Raw genomic sequence first — 22054 nt, 5'->3', positions numbered from 1 at the left:
TAAATCTAGAATGGGACGTAAACCCCCATCCTTTTTGGGGACCAGAAAGAAACGAGAAAAGAAGCCTTTCCCAGACTCCTCGTATGCCACCTCCTCCACAGCACCCTTGGCCAAGAGAGGTATGATCTCATCCTGTAACTCAGCCATGGTATTATTTACAGCCCTTAACGGTGAGATACACCTAGGCAGTTCAGTGAATTCCAGCCCGTATCCTTTATTCACAATCGTTAAGACCCATGAGTCCGATGTTATTGACTCCCATTCAAATAGGAAAGGCTTCAGCCTGTCCGAGAAAGTCAGGGCTGTGACTGGTTCATCCCGTCAGAATTGGGTTGCTGCGCAGGAGTGTAATGGCGCTGAGTAGTAGGATAATGTTGGAAGTAAGGACGTTGCTGGTATCTTCCATGCTACTGATAAGGGTTGTATCTTGTAGGGTACCATGGCTTAAAAGCAGACCTGTCTGCCGAGGTCACTCCCAATGACCGAGCCATCTGCCTATCCTCCTCCTTCTTCAGCGCCTCCTCCGTGGTGCTTGAGAAGAGGGAATCCCCTTCAAAGGGCAGATTTTCAATTTTGGTTTTCACCTCTTGTGGGAGAGCCGTTGATTGGAGCCAAGAGTGGCTTCTCAGAATCACTGCTGAAGACATACCACGGGCTGCAGCATCAGCTGCATGGCTCCCCACATTCATCTGCTGCTTTGAAAGGCGAATGGCTTCATTTTGCAGCAGGGACACCACCGCCTTCTTATCTGCAGGCAAGTCAGCGACATAAAACATCAGCTTCTCCCACAGGTACAGCTGATAGCCAGCCATGATGGTTCGGTAGTTGGCTATACGGAGGGCCAGGGCCGAGATGGAGTATTGGTGTCTGCCCAGGGCATCCATCTTCTTCCCCTCCTTGTCTGGCGGGACGGAAGAGGAACCTGACAGTCGGTGCTGGATTTCCTCAGCAATCAGGGATGAAGGTGGAGGATGTTTGACAAGCGATTGCCATGTGCCTTGCTTGATTTTGTACATCTGCTCAATCCGCTTCGATGTAGCCGGCAGATCTGAACGCACCTTCCACACCTTCTCCACTATCTCTTCCACGCCTTCCAACATAGGGAAACCCACCATAGCTGGATTGTCACCATAGATGCGACACAGGAGCTTGTCCGTCTTAGGCGTGGCCGAAGAGATATCAATCTCCAACGCCTTTGCCATACAGGCCATCTGGTCGGCGTAGATATGGAGATCCTCATAAGGGGAACTCGTACTGGGAACCACATTGTCATCTGGAGACGGTTCCGACAAGGAATCAGAGCGATACTCGTAGTCAACAGCAGCCTCCTCCTCATCAGAAGCAGGAACCGACACCTCATCAGCTGGAAACGGTGGAGGTAGCCACTCACGCTGCCTGGATGTTGATGGTCTCGGATCTGAGGAGTCATACCCAGCAGGAGCCCCCTTCCATTGGCAACGGTAAGCAGGTGGAATATAGGAGGCCTGCTGGTGTCGTGATGCCAAGGAACGCTCAGAACCGACACTTTCCACATCGGAGAAAGGGAGTCGACTCTGAGTAGAGGAAGCTGAAAACGCGGACGAGCGCTCTCTTGGTGTGCGTCGGATCCGACGAGGGGCAGCCGGGCTCGGTTCTGGTGACGGAGAACGATGCTCACTCGAGACCACGACATACGCACCTGGATCCAGCACCTCCTCCAGAGCAGAACGGTCTGGTGAGTTCAGATGAGGGAAAGACGTGCGTGGAGATACTAGCACCACCTCATCAGCCAACTTGCGCCGTGGAGACCGAGAGTGTCGATGTTTGGACTTCTTCGGTTTCTTCGACGGCGGCTCCAAGCTGGCTCTCAGATCCGACGCCCTCATAGCAGAAGACCTCTTGCTAGCGGTGTGCGGTCTCGGAATCGCAGTAGCCTTCAGATCTGGCGTCGGAGTCGACAGACAGGTAGGATACGACCCCATCGGATCCAATCCCAAAAACGACTTCTTCGGATCTGACTTCGACGACACCTTTTCTCTCGGCGATTTTGGGGACATCGCCACCTGGGAACCCACTCTTGAGACTGCTACACTCGCCGGTCGAGATGTCGACACTGACTTAGCAGACGCCACAGAGCCCGCTCGTGAATGCCTTTCGGCCGAGGAGCTAATGGCAGCCTTTGGGGAGGACAACGGAGTTTTCCCCGCCACCAAAGGGGGTCTGGGAGTCTCCTCTCCATCCAACACTTTCTGCCAGAGCGATGCCTTCAAGCGCGCAGACCTTTCCTGTCTGGCCTTATGGGTAAACTTCTGGCAGATCTTACATGCTGGGACAATATGACCCTCCCCAAGACAAAAAAGGCACAGATCATGCCCACCTGTTTGGGCCATCTTCATCTGGCACTGAGCACAGTGCTTGAATAAGGCCTTAGAGGCCATGTTTAAGGGGTTCAGCAATACGCGTCGTCGAATAACAGTCCGAGTCAATACACACCGAGTCCAAAATCCGTCCAAATCAGTCAGAAGAAGAGTAAGTCAAGTCCGAAGTCCAAGTCAATACCGAAATAATCAATCACGAAGTAAGCAATCACTATAAAGTACGGAGCTGCGAAGCAGACATTCCCTTCTAGCGGCGGCAAGAAGAGAATGGAGGGAAGGGGCCGTTGGTCGCTGTTGGGACATGTGACCGTTTGGGCGGGAAATGGTCGCTGAGGCGCGCGCCCAATGGCCCCTTCGGAGCTGAGGAAAGCGATGAAAAATCTTCCGGCGGCTGGCCTGCGCCTGCGCAGTCCCATGTGTGGAGGCACAGAAGAACGAAGATGAACATTAGCTGCTCAACTCTCAGTGAAATGCACCTGGACTGAGGCACTTCATTATTTCCTCAAGATCCTATATCTATTAGTACATCCATAATTAAGAATAGGGAGAGGAGAAGGATACTTAAAACATACTTTTATTTATTTACATACACATGGAGAGAAATACGGATTAAGGTTTTCTACTTTATTATAACATATAGGTCAGTATTAATTTCACAATTAGGTACTGTTTTTAATGTTTGATCCCTGTGAACCTGCATGTTCAGTTTTGACCAATGAGAAAGTCTTCCTGTCCCCACCCCCTTTCACACACTGAATATGTTAACAGAACATTTTGTTCAATATATGAGTGTTCTCGTTTTTGGTTAAACTCTAGATTTTTAAAATAGTGTTTGAAAACATATACTACTGTTTTTCTCCTCCCCCTCCCCTGTAACTAACATTACATTTCCACTGTAACTAACATTACAGCAAAGCTGGAATTTGTGCCTAAAATATCATCAAAATAAAATAAAACGCTAGTTTAAGCAGAAGCCAGAGTCTTCAGAAGTTAAGAGAAGCAAACACCTTATGCCTGGCAAAGGCCTTAATCTGAACCTATACCTAGCCCAGTCTGGACTTGGGAGAAAGAAGAAGACAGCTGGAGAGCACCCCTTGGTCTTCATTACTCCAGAGGCTCCCTGCACCCCAGAACTACCAGAGGAAGACCCACTTCCTTCTCTAGCACTGAACCAGTGGAACAAGCAGACTAAGAACCCCCTTGAGTGGACCCAGCCACCTCCAGCCCCCCCACCCCAGGTTCATGTAAGAACAAAAGAAACAGAAAGCTGGAGCCAAAGCATGAATGAGGCAGAGGAGTCCGGCACTTGAGGTATCCTATATGCATCATGCAGGAAAAAAGTACTTGCTCACTCTCTGGAGGATCCAGGCCCCACCTCTGGTCACAGGAAAGGGTGGTGCTATCAGTTCCCTATATAAGCCTTGCATTGAGCTCTAGCCTTCGATGGCTCAACAGCTCCCTCCCTAGCTTGTGCCAGTCACAGACAACTCTCTGTAGCAAGGCCCCCGCCCTGTCTGATCTTGGCTGCCTGCCAAAATTAAGAATGTCAATACTTTTAAATTGCACAGTAGACAGAGGACGACTCATAGATAAATTTTAACACATGTCCCAAATTAGCCATACAGTTTCTATCCCCTTAAATTAGCCAGCGGGATAAGAGGTCTAAAGAGAAACGTCTCTCCTTTCCAGACTGGTGTACTAACACTTTCAGAAATGGGTAAGATAGATGAGGTAAGCCCAAGGGCATTCGTAACGTAAATGAGGATCTTTTTCCAGCTGGGGAATCAAAAGACTTTGTATGGGGGAGTGGAGAAATGGCTGACTGAGAATTTGTGTGAAGCGTTTTTTTTTAAAAAAAAAAACTCAAATCCTGCTTGGAGGAATTTATAGTACAGAACAGATTATATTCTAAATTAAGAGTATAATTAATTTGCAGCTTTAGAGACTCGCTAGTTTAGAAGCTACCCTTGCTGAAGTAACAGACAATGCAATTATAGCAACAGAACTCTGCATTATTTTGCAGAAAGAGACACAAATTTTACATTCTGAAGGACAGATTTTTTAAAAAAATTATAAACTTAAGTTTACATACACACTACCTAGATAAATATTTACAATTATAACATTTCAATTAAAACAGATAAAAAGACAAAAAGTACAAAATGTATCTACTTTTGCTAAACTTGATATACATTAGGTAATCTACAAACTAAATTCCACTAATTTATACATAGAGAGCATTTTTCCAGTAGTGGAAAAGAAGAAGAGTCCAGCAGCACCTATAAGACTAACAAAATTAATAATAATAATATAATAATAATAATGTTTATTGCTTTTCCGGCCGAAGCCATAAGCCATACAAACACCAACAAAATATGAACTGTACACTTGAACATACCCAATTCACATAGACATAACTCGTCATTATCACTTTAAACTATCTAAACTCATGAAAATCTTGTTTCTTTATCACCGTGGCTAGAAAGGAAGCCACTATAGCTGAGGTTTGATTGTCAGGAAAGTTATCAGACAATAACACTGAGATTGCCCAAGGACTAACAAAATTAGTGTTAGGGTATGAGCTTTCGTGAGCCACAGCTCACTTCTTCAGAGAGTCCACATGTCCTTGTATCTTGGAGAGTGGAGTGATTACAGAAGCTGAATGATAACAGGCAGTGAATGACAAAGGCAGGCATGACTGAATATGGTGTGGTATGCAGAGTAGTGGGTGTGGAGAAATTAGCATTGGTAATGAGACAAAAAGCCCTTGTCTCAATTCAGTTCAGGTGGATGCATTGTCTTGAGCATTTTTCTAGAAACACTTCTTGCCTGTTGAAATTCTTGTCCCTCAAATACTTAATAGCTGATATTTTGTTCATTAGCTTCATGTACCATATTCTCCTTAGCCATTCAGGAGAGCTGAGAATCTACCATCCAGTCCCAAATGTACCTTTCTTGAGCAAGGTGACTGAAAACAGGGTTAACATACCTGTAACTTATGTTCATTGAGTTCTTCTGTGCTGACACACATTGGCCTGCACCTGTGCAGTCCCATGTGTGGAGGCGCAGAAGAACGAAGATGAACGAGTGGTCGCCGACCAACTTCAAGGATTCCTAAATGAAGTGGATTGTTTGGAGCTACTGCTATCTGCTTTCTGGCCTGGTCACGGGATTGAAACGGCTTTAGTCACCGTGACGAATGCCAGGCAATGGACAGCAGGAGTGAGACCCTGTTAATTTGGCTTTTGACACCAACAATTGTTTTTATTTATTTATTTAACTGTATTTATACCCCTTTCTCTCCAATCAAAAGCCATACTGGGGAAAAGTGCTCCTGGCCCCAGCTACTTTGTAAAACCACTTGGGGGCACAACAAAAGGTATCCATTGTGTCAGCAGACAATGTGCTGGGGACCCCTGGTCTAGTGAGTACCAATTCTCACTAGAGAACTGGCTTTCTCTCGAGTGGGAAGGCTTCAGAGAAAGGCATTATTGTGGCCCAGTCTGGACTCAGTGAGGGTGAGGTCTCCTCCACAGAAGAGGAACCTCGTGTAGCCAGCCAGGACTCCTCAGGAGAAGAGGAGTTCTGTGTAACCTGACTTAGCAGAAGCCAGTGATCAGGCACAACAGCAGTTGGATGATCAGAGCTTACAGCCAGCAGCTGAGGCAGAGGCACCAGCACCCTCTGGCCCCAGTACCACAGGGGAAGCTCAGCCAGGGATGTCCAAGGCTACAGGTGCAACCCAGCCAAGGGCTTCCACCCCCCAGGTTCACCCATGCCCAAAGAATGCCACAGACAATGTCAGAGATTGGAACTGAAGGAGAGATAGCGCAGCGCTCATCTACTGAGCCAACGCCAGTTGCTGGAGAGTGATGATGAGTAACATCAGGATGGAGCCTCAGCAGCTGGCTGAAAACCACGCCTGGCTATAAAAGCCAGTCTGGAGAAACTGCCAGGCATGGAAGCAACATGTTGATTACCTGTGACCAGAGTGGATAAAAATCAATGATTTTTTTAAAAAAATCAAAAAAATCAGATTTCTTTTATTTAAATCGGATTTTTTTAATTTAAATCGGATTTTTTAAAATAAAATGCTTTTTGAGAAAAATATATTACCATCCAAAGGTTATTCCATCATGAAATAAAGATTAGTTTTTAATTATGTAGAATAAGGCTGTATATGTTTAATTTCTTTGGTAAATAAATTCCATTAATCCATTCACAATGTCATGCTCTTCCAGAGGTTTTTGTAAGATTATTGGGCAGTTTCTCTGCCTACAAGATATTATCACAGATGCTTGGTTTTGCAGTTCTCAGAACTGAATTTGTGTCAGCTCAGCAGAGATCACATGCCTCTTCTTCACAGCAAAAATGTTATAACATGAACAGAGTTGAGAAAAAGACCTTAATCCTATTGTTCTACAAACCTATGAAGACAGAATCAACCCCTCCAGTGCTAAGTTTCAAGAAGTTCAGCGAATAGAAACAATATTTTTCTGATTGTCTGGAGTGGAATAGATCTGCACAAGAAGAAACTAAGTGTGAGGAGGGAGGGGCAAGCAGTACAAAATGAAAGTGAAACTTTTTGAGCACAATACTGCACAAGTCTTTGGATCTTTTGTGTGCATGACCTGAGGTTTATCACATTCTTTCCTTGGAGGAAAAAACCTATAATGGCAGCAGGCCGTAAAAGAGACCCAGTTTGGGAATACTTTAATGAAGTTCCTTTACCTATCGGTAAGGCAGGCATCTACTTGCATATTAAAGTTATACCAGCAAGAATTAGTCTTTATGTAGAAAACTATGATTTAAATCATGCCTTAATGACTAGTGATTTAAATCGTGATTTAAATCGTGATTTAAATCAAATCCACCCGGCCTGCGAACACTTCCTTGAACCTTGCTCTTGCCTGCACTCTGACTTGACACTCTCATGCTCTGATCTACGGACTGGACTTGACTTAGCTTTTGGATTCTGGATACACCCCTGGCATTTACCTTGTGCTCTGACTACAGACTGGACCTAGCTTTTGAATCTTGAATGCTCCTTTGGCTTCATGTTAGTGCTGAGGACAGGAATGGGATATAGCAATGACAGATACCCTGGGATATAACAAAAACAAAGTAAACTTTTATTTGTTTAAGAAGCGTATCAGTTTCTGTTATTTCTAAAACTTGATGGTAACGCATCTTTTCTAAGGCTTCACACACAGTTTGCCAGCTTTCTCCTGACTGAATGTTCTTTCACAAACATACTCAGTTCAGATTTCCACACAGGTTATATTTCTCTCCGTAATACTTAAACATGCTCAGGCTGCACACAGCTTGCCTGATTTCTCCTGACTCAATATTTTTCACAGAAATGCTTAAACCTGCTCAGGCAGCACACTGTCATGTCTGCCCCCATCCATGCCATTAACTGATGCTGACCTGTATTTCTGAACCAGTGTTTTAGGCTGTAACTTGATGTCATATTGCAATGCTGTAACTGCTTTCCTTTCACAGACTTACTGAAGCTGCAGGTGTCTTATCTAATGGCTTTGGGAGCTCTCAGTGCTTCTGACCTTGTACACTGCTCACTCCCATGAATTACTGCGTTTCATCTTTAATCTCCTGCTTTCTCAGTGTCTAGACTTGATAGTTAAAATATGCGAGTTTTCAGGAATAGTTCATGCCAAAAGTATGTTTGCTGATGAGAGGGGGGAAAGGAGTAATTGTCTTTAAGAGGAATGATTTTCTCACATGTTGTTATTCCTGTCAACCTGTTTCTTACTGCTTAGTTGCTAACCTTGCTTCTGAGTGATCCTATGGATATATCTGTGGAAATGATCTGATTTCTGAATAAAACCATTTAACCAAGAGCCTGGATTCTTACTGCAATGGTACAGGGATCTGTCTACCACAGCCTATCACCTATAGCCTGATAGCACACAGCTAACCTCTCTTTCCCTGACTGAATGTTCTTTCACAAACAGACTCAGTTCAGGTTTCCACACAGGTTATATTTCTCTCGGTAATACTTAAACATGCTCAGGCAGCACACAGCTTGCCTCTCTTTCCCTCACTCAATATTTCTCTCAGAACTGCTTAAAATTACTCAAGCTGCACACAGCTTGCCTGCTTTCTCCTGACTGCATATTTCTAACTGACTGATAGATCTTGTACCTTAGTAGAAAGACAATTAAAAGGGCAACAACGGCAAAATAAAACACCATTTTTAAATGCTGGATCTTTTTGTTGCTGTTTTCTAGGCCTTTGGTTTTCTGTATCCAAACCTTGGTAACTGACTTCTAAACATTCAGCTTTCTTAAAAGATGTTTTCATAAGCTCAAGACTCTTCTGAAGGTGTTGTTTCTCACTTTCCAGTTCTTTGTTTTCTAATTGTAACTGGGCCATCTTGATGTTTATACTCTTCAAAGATTTAACCGTTCTTCTAAATTCTCTTCATCAATTTGTGTATCTGCATCTCTACGGACTCTAGCTGAAATCTGAAGTTTTTCTGGCTATCTAAAGTCTTTTTCGGCTTTCTATTTTCCATATGCAGATTGGAGTTTTCTTGCTCTAAAGTTATCTTTTTTTTCACAAGTTATCTATAGGTTAGTAACCCTTTTCTGTAACAGCTCATTTTCCCACACAAAAATGTCTGTTTCTGCATTCATCTCATTCTGCCTGGCCTCCTCTCTTATGTCCTTTAACTCAGGATCCTTCATAATTTCTTTTTTAAACTCCTCAGGGTTTTTATTTATGCCTCCTCCTTTTTCTTGGGACATTTCAGCAGTAATACTAACAGGAGTTTGTCTCTTTCTCTTTCCCTCCTGCAATGTATCGATTGTGTCTGTTGCGAAGATACCTAGGGGCCTGTCTTCTGCTCCCCTGGCTTCAACTTGTAGAACATCACTGGAGTCAGTGCATATTTGAATTCTTGCCTTTGCTCCCATTAAATCTCTCCCTAATACTACTGGCATTTTCTGTTCTTTAAAAACTGCTACAGGAAAACATTCTTCTTTTCCTCTCCAGTTAATTTTTAGCTGTGCTAGTGACAATCTTTTAGAATTTTCCCACACACCATGCAAGGATATTTGCTTATCTGGAATCACGTTTTTGTCATCAACCAAATCCTCCCTGGCCAGCGCTACTGAGGCTCCTGTGTCTAGAATGGCTAAAGTATCTTTCCCATTTTTTTGTACCACCTCTCTCAGTTCAGTATCCTGAGCAACCATATCTATCTTTACCCCACACAAGTAGACTGTTTCTTCAGTTTATAGGTAAGGTAGTGTTTTTACTGGATGTTTTATTTGTGTTTGTTGAGCTTTTGGAATCTCTAGCTTCTTCACTCTGATCCTCTGAGTTAGTTCTAGTGACCCTCCATGCATGCTCAAGTGTTGTTGGCTTGGGTTGGTTCTTTAGACAGTTGTAAGCTAAAAGCCCTTTCAGACCACATACAAACCATCTTCTATCTTTCCAGTATCCATCTTGGTTTCTTTCTATATTTTTATCCTGACCTTTTGTAATCTCAGCTGTCTCACATGTTCCTTTCATTTCTCCCTCTTGTCCTTTACTTGATTTAAACTCTGGTTTATAAGAATAGTCTTTCTTTTCACGGCAATCCCAACCTCCTCTATTAAGTGTTAATCTATCTGCCCATTCTGATGCTTGGTTGACATTCTCTGGAAGCTTATCTTTAACCAGAAGTCTGATTTCTGAAGGAAGTTGAAATAAAAACTGATCCAAAATCATTAGATCCTTTATTCCTTCTTTAGAGTTACCTTTGACAGATGAAATCCACTTATCAAAACAGTCTGTCAGTTTGGCACTAAAAGACCTAAATGACTTCTCTTTCTGAGGTACTAGGCTTCTAAACTTCTTTCTGAAGTAATCAGCACCTAGCCTAAATCTGTCATATACTGCCTCTTTGTATTCGGCATAAACAACAGGTTTATCTGAGGGAAATGTGTTGTAGATCTCAGCTAATTCCCCTCTAATTAAGCTGGGTAAATACTTCATATATTTTGTCTCTGGTATTCCCCAGTTCTGAGCAGATCTTTCAAAAGCAGACAGAAAAATTTGTGGATCTTCTCCTGAAACATACACCATAAAAATTTTTGGGGTAACTCGAGGTAAATCAGCTCTGGTTTCAGTTTCCCTCCTTTTTGTCCCCGTTCTTAAGTCTCTCTTTCTAACTGTAATCTCTCTGCTTCTACACTAGTTTGTGTTTCCATCTCTTGAGTTCTAAGTTCTATTTCAACTCTCCACTTTTCCCTTTCAAACTGCTTTTGTTTTGCTTCAACTTTTCTCATTCATGCTGTTTTTGTTCTCTCAGAAACTCTAAATATTCGGGACTAGGATTATACATTCCCTCAAAGTTTCTCTCAGATGCAGTACTCCTAGGCTCCACACTGCTTTGTATCAGTATAACTCTCAGTTCTTCTACACTTTTCCCCTAATGAGGTAAATTTAACTCTGCACTTCTGAATCAGAGCCTCCTTTTTCATACACAGAAACTCCGGCATTTTCTCTTTTAATTGTATTTCCTTTTACAATTTTACTAAACTTCACCAGATTATGTCCTCTACAATAAATCCTACTAGTTTTTCTGTCTCTTTCCTTTATAACAGTCTATATTCCTCATAGAATGTAACTGAACACTCCGTCTCTGAACATTTTCGCTTGTTATGACCATTTCTTTCTCTTAGGTAGATTTTTGCCTTTAATCCAGAGGAGTTAGCTGTGTTATAGCAAAAATAGAAAAGAGTCCAGTAGCACCTTTAAGACTAACCAACTTTACTGTAGCATAAGCTTTCGAGAATCACAGTTCTCTTCTTCAGATGCATCTGAAGAAGAAAACTGATTCTCAAAAGCTTATGCTACAGTAAAGTTGGTTCGTCTTAAAGGTGCTACTGGACTCTTTTCTATTTTTGCCTTTAATCTTTCTCTTACACCCTCTGGGTAAATTTCTGCCACTAGGAATATTATACTCCAAAATATTTTACTTAAATTTCCCCATTAGTAATGTGCCCAAGTGTCAGGCGCCGTTGTGGTTTTTTGTGGCCCTGAGGGCAGGAATGGGATATAGCAATGACAGATACCCTGGGATATAACAAAAACAAAGTAAACTTTTATTTTTATAAGAAGCGTATCAGTTTCTGTTATTTCTAAAACTTGATGGTAACGCATCTTCTAAGGCTTCACACACAGTTTGCCTGCTTTCTCCTGACTGAACGTTCTTTCACAAACAGACTCAGTTCAGGTTTCCACACAGGTTATATTTCTCTCAGTAATACTTAAACATGCTCAGGCAGCACACAGCTTGCCTCTCTTTCCCTCACTCATTATTTCTCTCAGAACTGCTTAAAATTACTCAAGCTGCACACAGCTTGCCTGCTTTCTCCTAACTGCATATTTTCTCCACTCTCCGTCTCAAACTGCCTTCACTCCGCCCACTCAGTCATCAACCAATCATATCACTCATTCATCCCTCTCTTTCACCCCCACTCTTCACCTATATCACACCAAGCATTTAAAGACACATGCACACATTTACTTAAAATCATTACACATTTCATAAAGGTTAGGATAATATTCGCTCTTCTCCAATCTTGTGGCACATCCCCAGTCCTCCAGGAGGCCTTAAAGATGATGGACAGAGGCTCTGCAAGTTCTCTAGAAAGTTCTTTGAGCACTCTTGGGTGCACACCATCCGGCCCAGGGGATTTGTATTCAACCAGTACAGCCAGGTGCTTCTCCACAACTTCTCTATCAATGTCAACTAGCCACCCAGGTGTCCTGTCGTGTCTACTACCATCTTTAGATGGGCTCAAGTTCTTCAGGGACAAAACAGAGGCAAAAAAGTCATTAAGCCTGTCTGCTTTTTCTCTGTCCTCCATCAGAGGTTCTCCTTCCACTCCCAAAAGTGGTCCAATTGCCTCTTTTCCCTTACATTTGCTTCTCACATATCCATAGAACTTTTTCTTATTGTAGAGAGCCACCCTGGCCAGACCCAGCTCATACTGAGCTTTGGCTTCTCTGATGGCTGATCTGCAGTACCTAGTAACCCTCATATATTCCTCTTTAGAGGTCTGTCCTTCTCTCCATTTCCTGAACATTTCCTTTTTCTCCCTTAGCTTATTCTGGAGCTCTCTGTTCATCCACATGTTTCTTGGAGCCCTTACCGTGTTTCCATCTTGCTGGAATAGTCAGGGCTATGTAATATTACATATCACATATATCCTATTACATACAACATGGTACAATGTAAATGTTACATTGTAACAGTGATACAGCACACCAGCCAGTCATGAGTGCGGGTGAAGATGCCCTCCCCTGGCTGGGGGGGGGGGACCAGGTCCCCCAGATAGGGACAGTACAGTAATGTGGATACTGGTGACCTCTCCTAGCGTCAAGGAGCAAAGGCCACTGGAAGCGCACTCCAGCCGGACAGTAAGGCGCCAGTGGGGGCCCTGCACACCCTTCCACAAGGGACAGCATGCTCAAGGCAATTCGCCCGGATGGGGACAGCCAGGCAGCCCATCATTCCCATGCACACCAGTCGCGTTGAGGTGCGGGAGTATCTTGCAGAACCCACTGGCCGGACGTGGTTTTCAAACTGATATCAGATGAAATCCGATATTGGTGTGGTTTTGAATGGACATGGATGCCATAACTTCAGCAAGCAGCAGAGATACATGGCGGTGCCTGCCTCTCGTGCTGAGGAGCAGGGCACGGGCCACCAGCGCGCAATGGAACACACTGTCCAGATGTGGCAGTGATGCTGGGCGGTGATGGTGAGTGCCGCACATACCCTTGCAGGAGGGACATGTTGTGCAAAATAAGACCCCTGGGCGCTGAACATCTGCAACACCCACCAGCCAGACATGGTGGCAAAGATGAGTGCCCTCCACAGGGCTGGGGATGGAGAGACCCCCCCCCTCCAAACAGGGAACGCAGGGCAGCATGCCTTAATTATTGCCTGATCCTCCTGCTGAGGATCAGAGGCTGCCGCTGACAAAACCCACCAGCCAGACGTGGCGGCAGTGGAGAAGGCACACACACCCCCATCTTGGGAATGGAGAAACAAAGGCCCCCCAAAGGGGACAGTAGGGCATTGTATTGCATTGAAGACATTACAGTTTGTGCAGAACCCGCCACACCAAACAATCAATTATGCCGTCACCTTCCCCGATCCATTACACCAGATGTAGGCACAAAGGTGCCTGTGCGATAGAGACACCACGGCCATCTTTGGACCCCATCTCTTCCAATGCATTTAGCAAGACGAGGCAGGAGGGCTTCCCCAGAGAAAAAGCCATGGTCAACAGCAAAGCCCACCATACAGACATGGGGTCCGTAAGGGAAGCCCACCACCCGTGAGGCAATGGGAAAGAGGTAGAAAATCCCCCCACCCGTTCACTCACCTGTAGCTCTTCTATACTGCTTCAGACAGACTAACATGTCCTTCCACCATGAGGACATGTGGGTAGCCCAGCCCCTAACGGTGGATGTATTCACTTCTGGTACAGCAGGGCCCGAACCCACACACCCACTCCCATTCTGGACAGGCAATGGTGGTGAGCTGGAGGGATGTTGCAACACTAATCAGTTATGCCAGTGACCCCAAGAGAGTTCTATTCTACTGAGAAATCCTCTCAACTATATGAGAAATCAGGAAAGTACCCTGAAACAGTCATCTACTTCAAACGTAGTCATGGGAGGAAGGGGGAGGAGTACAGGAATCTAAATCAGGGGTAATGTCCCAAACATTATTACCTCCCTGCAGGGCTTTTTTCTGGGAAAAGAGGTGGTGGAACTCAGTGGTGGGACTCAAGACCGCACAATGACGTCACTTTGGGCCAGCTGGAACAAGGGGGGAGTTTTTTTAAGTTTAAATTGCCCTCAGCAAAAATGGTCACGTGGCCAGTGGCCCTGCCCCCTGATCTCCAGATCTCAGGTGCAAAGGGCCTTGGTTCTCAGAAAAAAAAAATGGATCCAAAGGATCTCGATCCAACGGAAGTCTCAGATACGAAAGAGGTTTCAGAGCACGGTACTTTTCACCATCGGCTCCGACCTCACTGATCCAGCCCAAGATGGATGCTCCTTCACGACAGGCGACACAACTGCCAAAGTTTCGGAGCCCAGTGGACACCCTTTAGCAGCGGATGACTTAACTGCCTGGGGGTCATAGCTCCTTGAATGCCTACTTGCAGCAGATGCCTGAGGCTGGAGCTTTCCGCACACCCATCAGTGGCAGATGACTTAACTGCCTGGGGTTCAGAGCTGTTATTGGCAGATGATTTCGCTGCCTGGGACCATAGCTTGCTGAGTCTCAGAGCTGAGCAGACGCTCCAAAGCGGCAGCTGACACAGCTGACAGAGGAACAGAGCCTGTCGGAATTATTCATCAATGTAGGCCTTCTTAATACCATATCCAGGGTACCTCATGAAACAATACACTCTGAGGTAACCTGAAAATGCAAAGTCAAACTAGCCAGTTCAAAACCTCCTCAAAACACGCAAGATGTAAGGAGGAGTGAAGATAATCCAAAATTTATTAATTATCTCTTCAAACAAAACGTTCAATGTTAAAAATTAGCGGAGCTCACGAACGAGGTTCTTCTCATCGCGGTGGCTAAGAGAGAACTGAAGGGAAGGGGTAGCTCCTCCCACACAGTCATGTGACCATTTAGGCGGGAAATCAGGCTGAGACATGACTGAGAGAAGCAGCCCCCTAGTGGAACTTTATGGAAGCGATAAAAACTTCTCTGGTTGGCAGGCCTGCGTGTGCGCAGTCCCATGTGGGACTGCACAGAAGAACGAAGATGACGCTTTGCTTGCGTCCCTTTGGTACACTGCACCATAACTTAGCCTTTGTAAGAATTACCCACTGAGACGGCAAAGGCTCCTACTTCTCTATGTAGGCTTGCCATTTTAAGGTCTCGCCTCGTGCCTGAGTCTCCTGCTACCCCATATCTGGTTATTACAGGGAATGCTTCTGCACTTGTGCACCATTTGGGGGTTAACAGTTTGCCAACAGATCACCCCCTTTCCCGTGGTATCTGTAGGGAGCCAGTGTGGTACAGTGGTAAGAGTGTCACGACTAGGATCTGGAAAACTATATTCTCACTCTTCTCTGGAAGCTTGCTGGGTGACCTGGGCCAGTCACACACACGAAGCCTTATTTACCTCATAGGGTCATTGTAAGGATAAAAGTGGAGAATTCTGCACGCGACTTTGGGTCTCTGTTGGGGAGAGAAGTGAGGTATAGAAAAAAGTTAAAAGGAACAAGGTTAAGAAGAACAAAGAGGAAGAAGAACAGAAAGCAAGTCCTGGAGAGATGATCTCTTGGAGGTCTCTTCCTAGCATGCACTCACAGGAGAGGCAGGATAGGTGGGTACTCTTTCCTCAACTGAAGACTGAAAGATCACCCTACTTCTTGCCTCCAGGGATTGTAGACAGAGAAGTACCAAAATGTCCCAACATAACATCCTAATTTCAAGTGAAAATAAGAAACGCAAACACAACCATAATTAATATTTTCATTTTCACCACTGCTTCCAAGCCAGGAGATTTTAAAGTTTGCCCATTTTTGAAGTCAAGCTCTGGTTTTAGAAATACCACCCGCAAATTATTCAGCAATATGTTCTCTATGTTTGTAGAAATATTAATCTCCAGATATTTCACATTGCCTTCTATTACTAAGATTTATGCTTTTTGCACTTTTACAATACCCAAGCCATTTTCCTAAATGAATCTTATTGCTGGAGACTTCTCTGAAATTCTGTACAAGTCTTAGGAATCTAAGAAAGGAGATCTGGAATTGGCATACTATAAATACTGCATCAACTTCATATAAAAGAACACGTAGTGGCACCTAGGCATGGGATTCATCCTATTGCAGTTTGAAGGCAAGAATTTCTATTCCTGTATTATACAGGAAGGGAGACATTGGACCACGAAGAACACTATCTACTCAGCTTTACTCTACCTTGGAGTTTATAGTACAGAATCTTAATCCAGTTGACAATTTTTGGACTGAATCCCAACCATTTCATAGCTTTCTCCATATACTACTAGTTTAATCTATCAAACACATTTTCCACATGAGTAAAAGAGACCACTATCAAAATGTTCCGTCTCTATAAGAGATTAACTAAATCAGTTTCCTTGTGCTGCAAGACATCTGCCTGCCTTAAAAATGCTGTTTGCCCCAGGCCATTGTTGATTTAAAACCAGATTAAAACATTTGGCTGAAATAGTTTCCTTTTTTTTAATAATGGCAATACTGTAATAACCTCAGATTTCAGGGGGCAGGATTTGGAAAGTGGAGGACACAGATCCTGAAAACTTTACTGACAGATGGCTTTCCCAACTCATGAAACCGTAAGACAGGCTGGTTCCTTCTGCAAACATGTTCACAGGGATCTTGCCCACGAAATTTGGTTGCTGTATCAAAGCAACACTAAGTTAAGAATTCTAGCTGAAACAAGAGAAAAGGATTCCTTTTCGTACAAGGACTGTTCTGTCTTCCAAGATACATCCACAAATATTTTAAACAATAAACAAAACAAGTCACTGAAACCATGAGGGATACAGGCTTATGGCACAAATTAGCAATAAAAGGGAATATATACAGCAAAATCCTAGTTAAGTTAGAACTATCTGTTTCTACTCTACCAGTAGTATCATCATGAACACCTACTTATAGCAGAGTGAGTCTTAAGTCTCATCATCTCAAAAAAAGAATGGCAGCAGACCACCCTGACGACAGGACACTTAAAGACTGTTCCTCCAGGGAATGGATCTATCTTCTGCACAGAAGAAAGAGCAGCAGGGCCTTAAACAAAAGAGGGAGAAACAGCACTGTGGGGATGGGATTCCCCTCATTTAGAGATCTTAATATGTTCCCTACTTGTACTTCTGTTATTTCCCTGTTGAAGCAGGATACTAAAATATTACCTTTCTTGCTAGCTAGTAGTATTAACTAATTTATGCATTACTATATTAAATCCAAATCAATCCAGTTTTATATCAAAGAGGCAAGTCTCTTCCGTATACTTTAAATATTATTCATCTTCATAAAACACATTCCTCTAGCTTTCTTCTCTTTGGATGCAAAGAAGGCATTTGACTGCTCCTCCAGTCAGTATGAAATTTGAACTGGGTTTCCTCCAGGCAATCAGTGCTATATATGCTGTGCTGTCCTCCAGTAGCTCATGTAAAGGTAAACAGATATAGGTCACTGGATTTCCTGGTTCAGTGGGTAACAGGACAAGGATGCCATTACCTGATCAGAAACAACCCTAGTATTTTTGGCATGATTACCAACAAGTCTACCTCTTCACTGATGACAAAGTGCTTTGTTTCTTCTGGAGAAACGGCTTTCCTCCAAATATAAAAAATAAAATGGTATAGGGCTTCTGGCTTTAAAACAATTTCTGAATTCATACCAATTAATATACCTATTCAAACTAGATGAACCTATTCCCTTATAATTGGAGTACTTCCTCCTAGAAATATCTGGAGGTTTTATTTCACAACAAATGAAAGTGAGCTGATAAAGAATAACCACTTGAAACTACAACCACAAGATGAATACAGATCCCTTCATCACTCTTGGTTTCAAAGAAATGTAATAGGTAAAGCGGTCCTGCTTTCAAGAACCTTATATTTTGTTATCAATATCTTCCAATCAATATCAATTTAAGGTTGATTGAGTGGGGAAAAGTACTTGACAGATTTGATAGATACATATCTCACATTCAACAAGAAAGCCACACACTTAAGAGCAATATTGTACCAAATACAGAACCCCAACAAAAATGGTTGGACACAGAAAAGGAATCTTTGGAGACCAATTCCCTAAAGAACAGTCTGACAATTAAAATATTGGAGACTTCGAATGAAGAGTTCTTTCACTTTAGCCGCAGTAGAAGTGTGGGATCGTTGCTGAAAACATTTTTAAATTGGCAAGAATAAGCTCCAAAGATTTTTCATGCCATACGTAACAGGAAAATATCAGAAAAAAGCTGACATCTCAACAAAACTGAAGAGCTCATATGTGCACTGGTATATCTGCAAGTTACACATCTATGTCAGTACTTACTTTTCCAAAAGTAACTGAGTCAGCTGCCTTTGACAATCTAATTTTAAACCCAAGTACTCACTTCAAAAGGTACCACTCTCCATATTACATTGCTTACTGGAATCTTACCACAGGAAGGGAAAACCAACTGGCTGACAGCATCTCACACCAAACTGTAAGATGACAGCATCTCATACCAAACTCAGATGGTGTTCACCCACTAACTAACTCAGGTTTGTGCTGGAGGAACTGTGGAATGGAGAGTAATTTCTTTTGTATCTGGTACCCAAGAGGTATTAAGACTTCACCAACACACAGAAAGCATCACCAGGTACAAAGTGCCAAAAGACCCTAAAGTATCTTCCAAAAGAAAAATCAGGTCCTGCTCAGCAAAAGGAATTTCCTCTCTTAACAACTGCAGCACACTGAAAGAGTAATCAATTTCCATCTGATTAAAAATGGATAGAAAGCATATTGGATCATTTAATAGTGATAAACTACAAATACAACTTGAGATCAAAACAAGTATAATAGACAGAAGCCGCTCTCTTGAAGACGACAGTCATTTTTATTATACTCAGAACATGACACGCATTTTCATTAAAAATTTCTTTCATCACAGTATGCATCATATTATAACTTTTTTCCTCTCTGTTGGAAATGTACCTTTATAAAAAAAATTCATTTTCTTCTATATTCCAAAAGAAATCAAGAATATGTTTTATTAGGCATAACATTCTTGATGCAACTGCTTTTATAAACGTAGCGTGTTATTAGCATTAACGTTTCTATGAACAATTACAAAACAGAAAGACTCTTAGAAGTAAGTTTTTCAGTAATCTTATGGACTAGTTTTACCTTTAGGCAAGCTTTTCATATCAACATCATTTTCTGAGTTTTCATTGGAAATGTCTTGATTCATAGTTTCATCTAAAGTTTGTTCATCATCTGAGCCAACATATTTTGTTACAACTGAAGGTTTCCTGCATAAGCAGCAAAAACAAAAAGATTTTTATAACATTGGTACATGTTGTTTTAACAAGCAGGCACCTTGAACCTTAAGCAACATGTGTCGTCTCTTGTGAATGGTGACTGCAGCTTGGGAGGAGTAAGATCAGGATCTCGTAAGTAGTACAAAGAAGTACACAAAACTGAATTCTGAGAAGCGCAAAATGGTGAATCTTTAGAAATACAATTCCTACTTAAACAATGCTGGAAAAATTAAATGACTACCACCATTAAGGAAAAATATATTTAAGTTTACTATCATCTCAACAAAAAACTTAACGTTGTTCATGATTAAGAAAGAAAATGCCGTAATTAATGCACCTGTATATTTCAGTCACACCACTTCACTGCACACTGGTCATGGATCTTACAGGAAAGATACCCGCACTCTCCTGACTCAGACACGTAATCCAAACAGTTAAGCAGCATGTCAAACTAACCTTTTAGAGCGTGATGATCCTAATGATTTGGATTTCTCAGAAGAGCTACTACCCTAAAAATGAAGGGAAACGGCAATTACAAACCTCTTACACAAAATCAGAAAAATTTCATCCCCATCAACTTGATTACTACTTCCTCTATAATTTAAGTACAGTAAGATTGTATTTTTCAGGGACAAGACCACCAGCGGGAGTACAGGAAACAACCAGCAGCCAGCATACCTGGTCCCAGATCAGCTGAATTTTAATTTCATTTGCATTGGGTTTTTATTGTTCTGGAGAGCTACACTGAGAGCGAACTCTGTCTAAAGAATGGGATAAATATACAAAACATGCCTTCAAACATATCCAGATGTAATTGAATTGACACACAGAAATAAGCACAATGATATCTTACATTGTAAGTTTACACCCAATTAAAAACATCTTAAAGCTTGTTTCCAGTTATATTAATGACTAGCAACAGAGCCCGTTTTTTTTAAAAAACAGGCCCTAGGAAAGCTGGGAACGCTAGGCTTCCTGCAGCAGTGGCCGCCTCCAAAGAGGCAGACGGTCCCGCCCGACTGTCCCACCTCTACAGCTCCCTCCGGAAAATCGGTCTTGCCTGGACGTCCCGCAGCAGCAGCACCCTCCAGAGAAGCTCACCCGGCTCTCCCACGGCGGCGACTCCCTCCAGAGAGGCAGGTGGGCTCACCCGGCTGTCCCACAGCAGCGGCTCCCTCCAGAGAGGCGGGAAGGCTTGCCCAGCCATCCTGCCGCAATGGCACCCTCTGGAGAGGCAGAGGTGGGCTCACCCGGCTCTCCCACTGCCGCAGCACCCTCTGGAAATGTGGGTGAGCTCATCCAGCCATCCCATCGTCGCAGCACCCTCTGGAGGCTGCATTGGCCAGGATGCGCTTTGTATCCCAGTGCTGCCACGCAGGCGCACCAGGATAAATGTGCGTCGTCAGGCTTAACCCTGTCGGCTGGATCAGCTGCTTGGCAGAGATCTCCCTGCCAAACAGCTGATCCCGGGGTTTAAATGCCCCTTGACCCGAAGCTTCCCAAAGCAACACAAATCGCTTCAGGAAGCTTTGATTCGAGGTTTCCAACTCGAATTGCAACTCAGGTCCGATTCAGGTACTTTATCCAAATCCGAAACCCGAATCGCACACCCCTAGTGAAGACACAATCCAAAGGTAAGTCACTGTTTCCAAATCTTTGATCACTGTTTTTTTTTTCTTTTGCAGGTATATGGATGTTGCTCAAATGCCTAGGAAAACTTCACAGGGATTCTTCAAGATGAAAAAATCATAGTTGCAGATGGGCGGAGCCTAACGGGTATTGCCAGAGTCTACTTCCCGTTTTGTGAGCAAACTTTATCAAATGATCACAAAATAACAGAACATCCAATACAACATTTAACCAGTCAGTCTCATGTCACCAAGTTGGTGAGGTATCTGCCAACAAGGAAGCTTGTGTATGAATAAATGTCATATTGGAAACCAGTCAAGGACATCCTTTGATATTAACAATTTAGTCTGCATGAACAGGATAAATTCCAGGCCAGAAAATCAGGAAGTCCCAAGATCTTAATCCCAAACAACTCAAGATCCTAATGTATACACTTAATGGAGGTGGGATTAAAAGAATCACAGAGTTGGAAGGGGCCATACAGACCTTCTAATCCAACCCCCTGCCCCAATGCAGGATGAGCCTAAAGAATCCCTGACAAAGATTTATCCAGCCTCTTCTTGAAAACTGCCAGTGAAGGGGAGCTCACTACCTCCCTAGGCAGCTGATTCCGCCTTTGAACTACTCTGATCGTGGAAAAGTTTTTCCTAATATCCAACCGGTACCTTTCCGCATGTAACTTAAGCCCGTTGCTTCGAGTTCTATCCTCTGCTGCCACCTGGAACAGCTCCTTGCCCTCCTCCAAATGACAGCCTTTCAAATATTTAAAGAGAGGAATCATGTCCCCCCTCAATCTCCTCTTCTCCAAACTAAACATTCCCAAGGCCCTCAGCCTTCCTCATAGAGCTGAGTCTCCAGACCTCTGATCATTCTCATCGCTCTCTTCTGAACCCTCTCAATTTTGTCCACATCCTTTTGTATTGAGGCCTCCAAAACTGCACACTGTACTCCAGGTGCGGCTTGACCAAGGCAGTATAGAGCAGCTACGACCTCCTGCAATTT

The 22054-nt window shown here is 43.3% G+C and overlaps 1 protein-coding gene across 2 annotated transcripts in view; it reads right to left on the bottom strand.

Moving 5' to 3' along the window:
• ATRX (ATRX chromatin remodeler) overlaps positions 1 to 22054 on the bottom strand; it is a 183272-nt gene that overhangs the window by 145071 nt on the left and 16147 nt on the right. For both annotated transcript variants that reach the window (XM_054995798.1, XM_054995799.1), the window contains exons 4-5: positions 19880 to 19932; positions 19290 to 19414 (exon numbers count right to left, since the gene is read on the bottom strand). In XM_054995798.1, the coding sequence (XP_054851773.1) occupies positions 19290 to 19414; positions 19880 to 19932 (178 nt within the window). The remainder of the gene's footprint in view (positions 1 to 19289; positions 19415 to 19879; positions 19933 to 22054) is intronic.

The sequence above is a fragment of the Eublepharis macularius genome, chromosome 13 (assembly GCF_028583425.1).
Source record: "Eublepharis macularius isolate TG4126 chromosome 13, MPM_Emac_v1.0, whole genome shotgun sequence".
Classification (NCBI taxonomy): Eukaryota; Metazoa; Chordata; class Lepidosauria; order Squamata; family Eublepharidae; genus Eublepharis; species Eublepharis macularius.
This window is presented reverse-complemented; position numbering and strand designations above follow the sequence as displayed.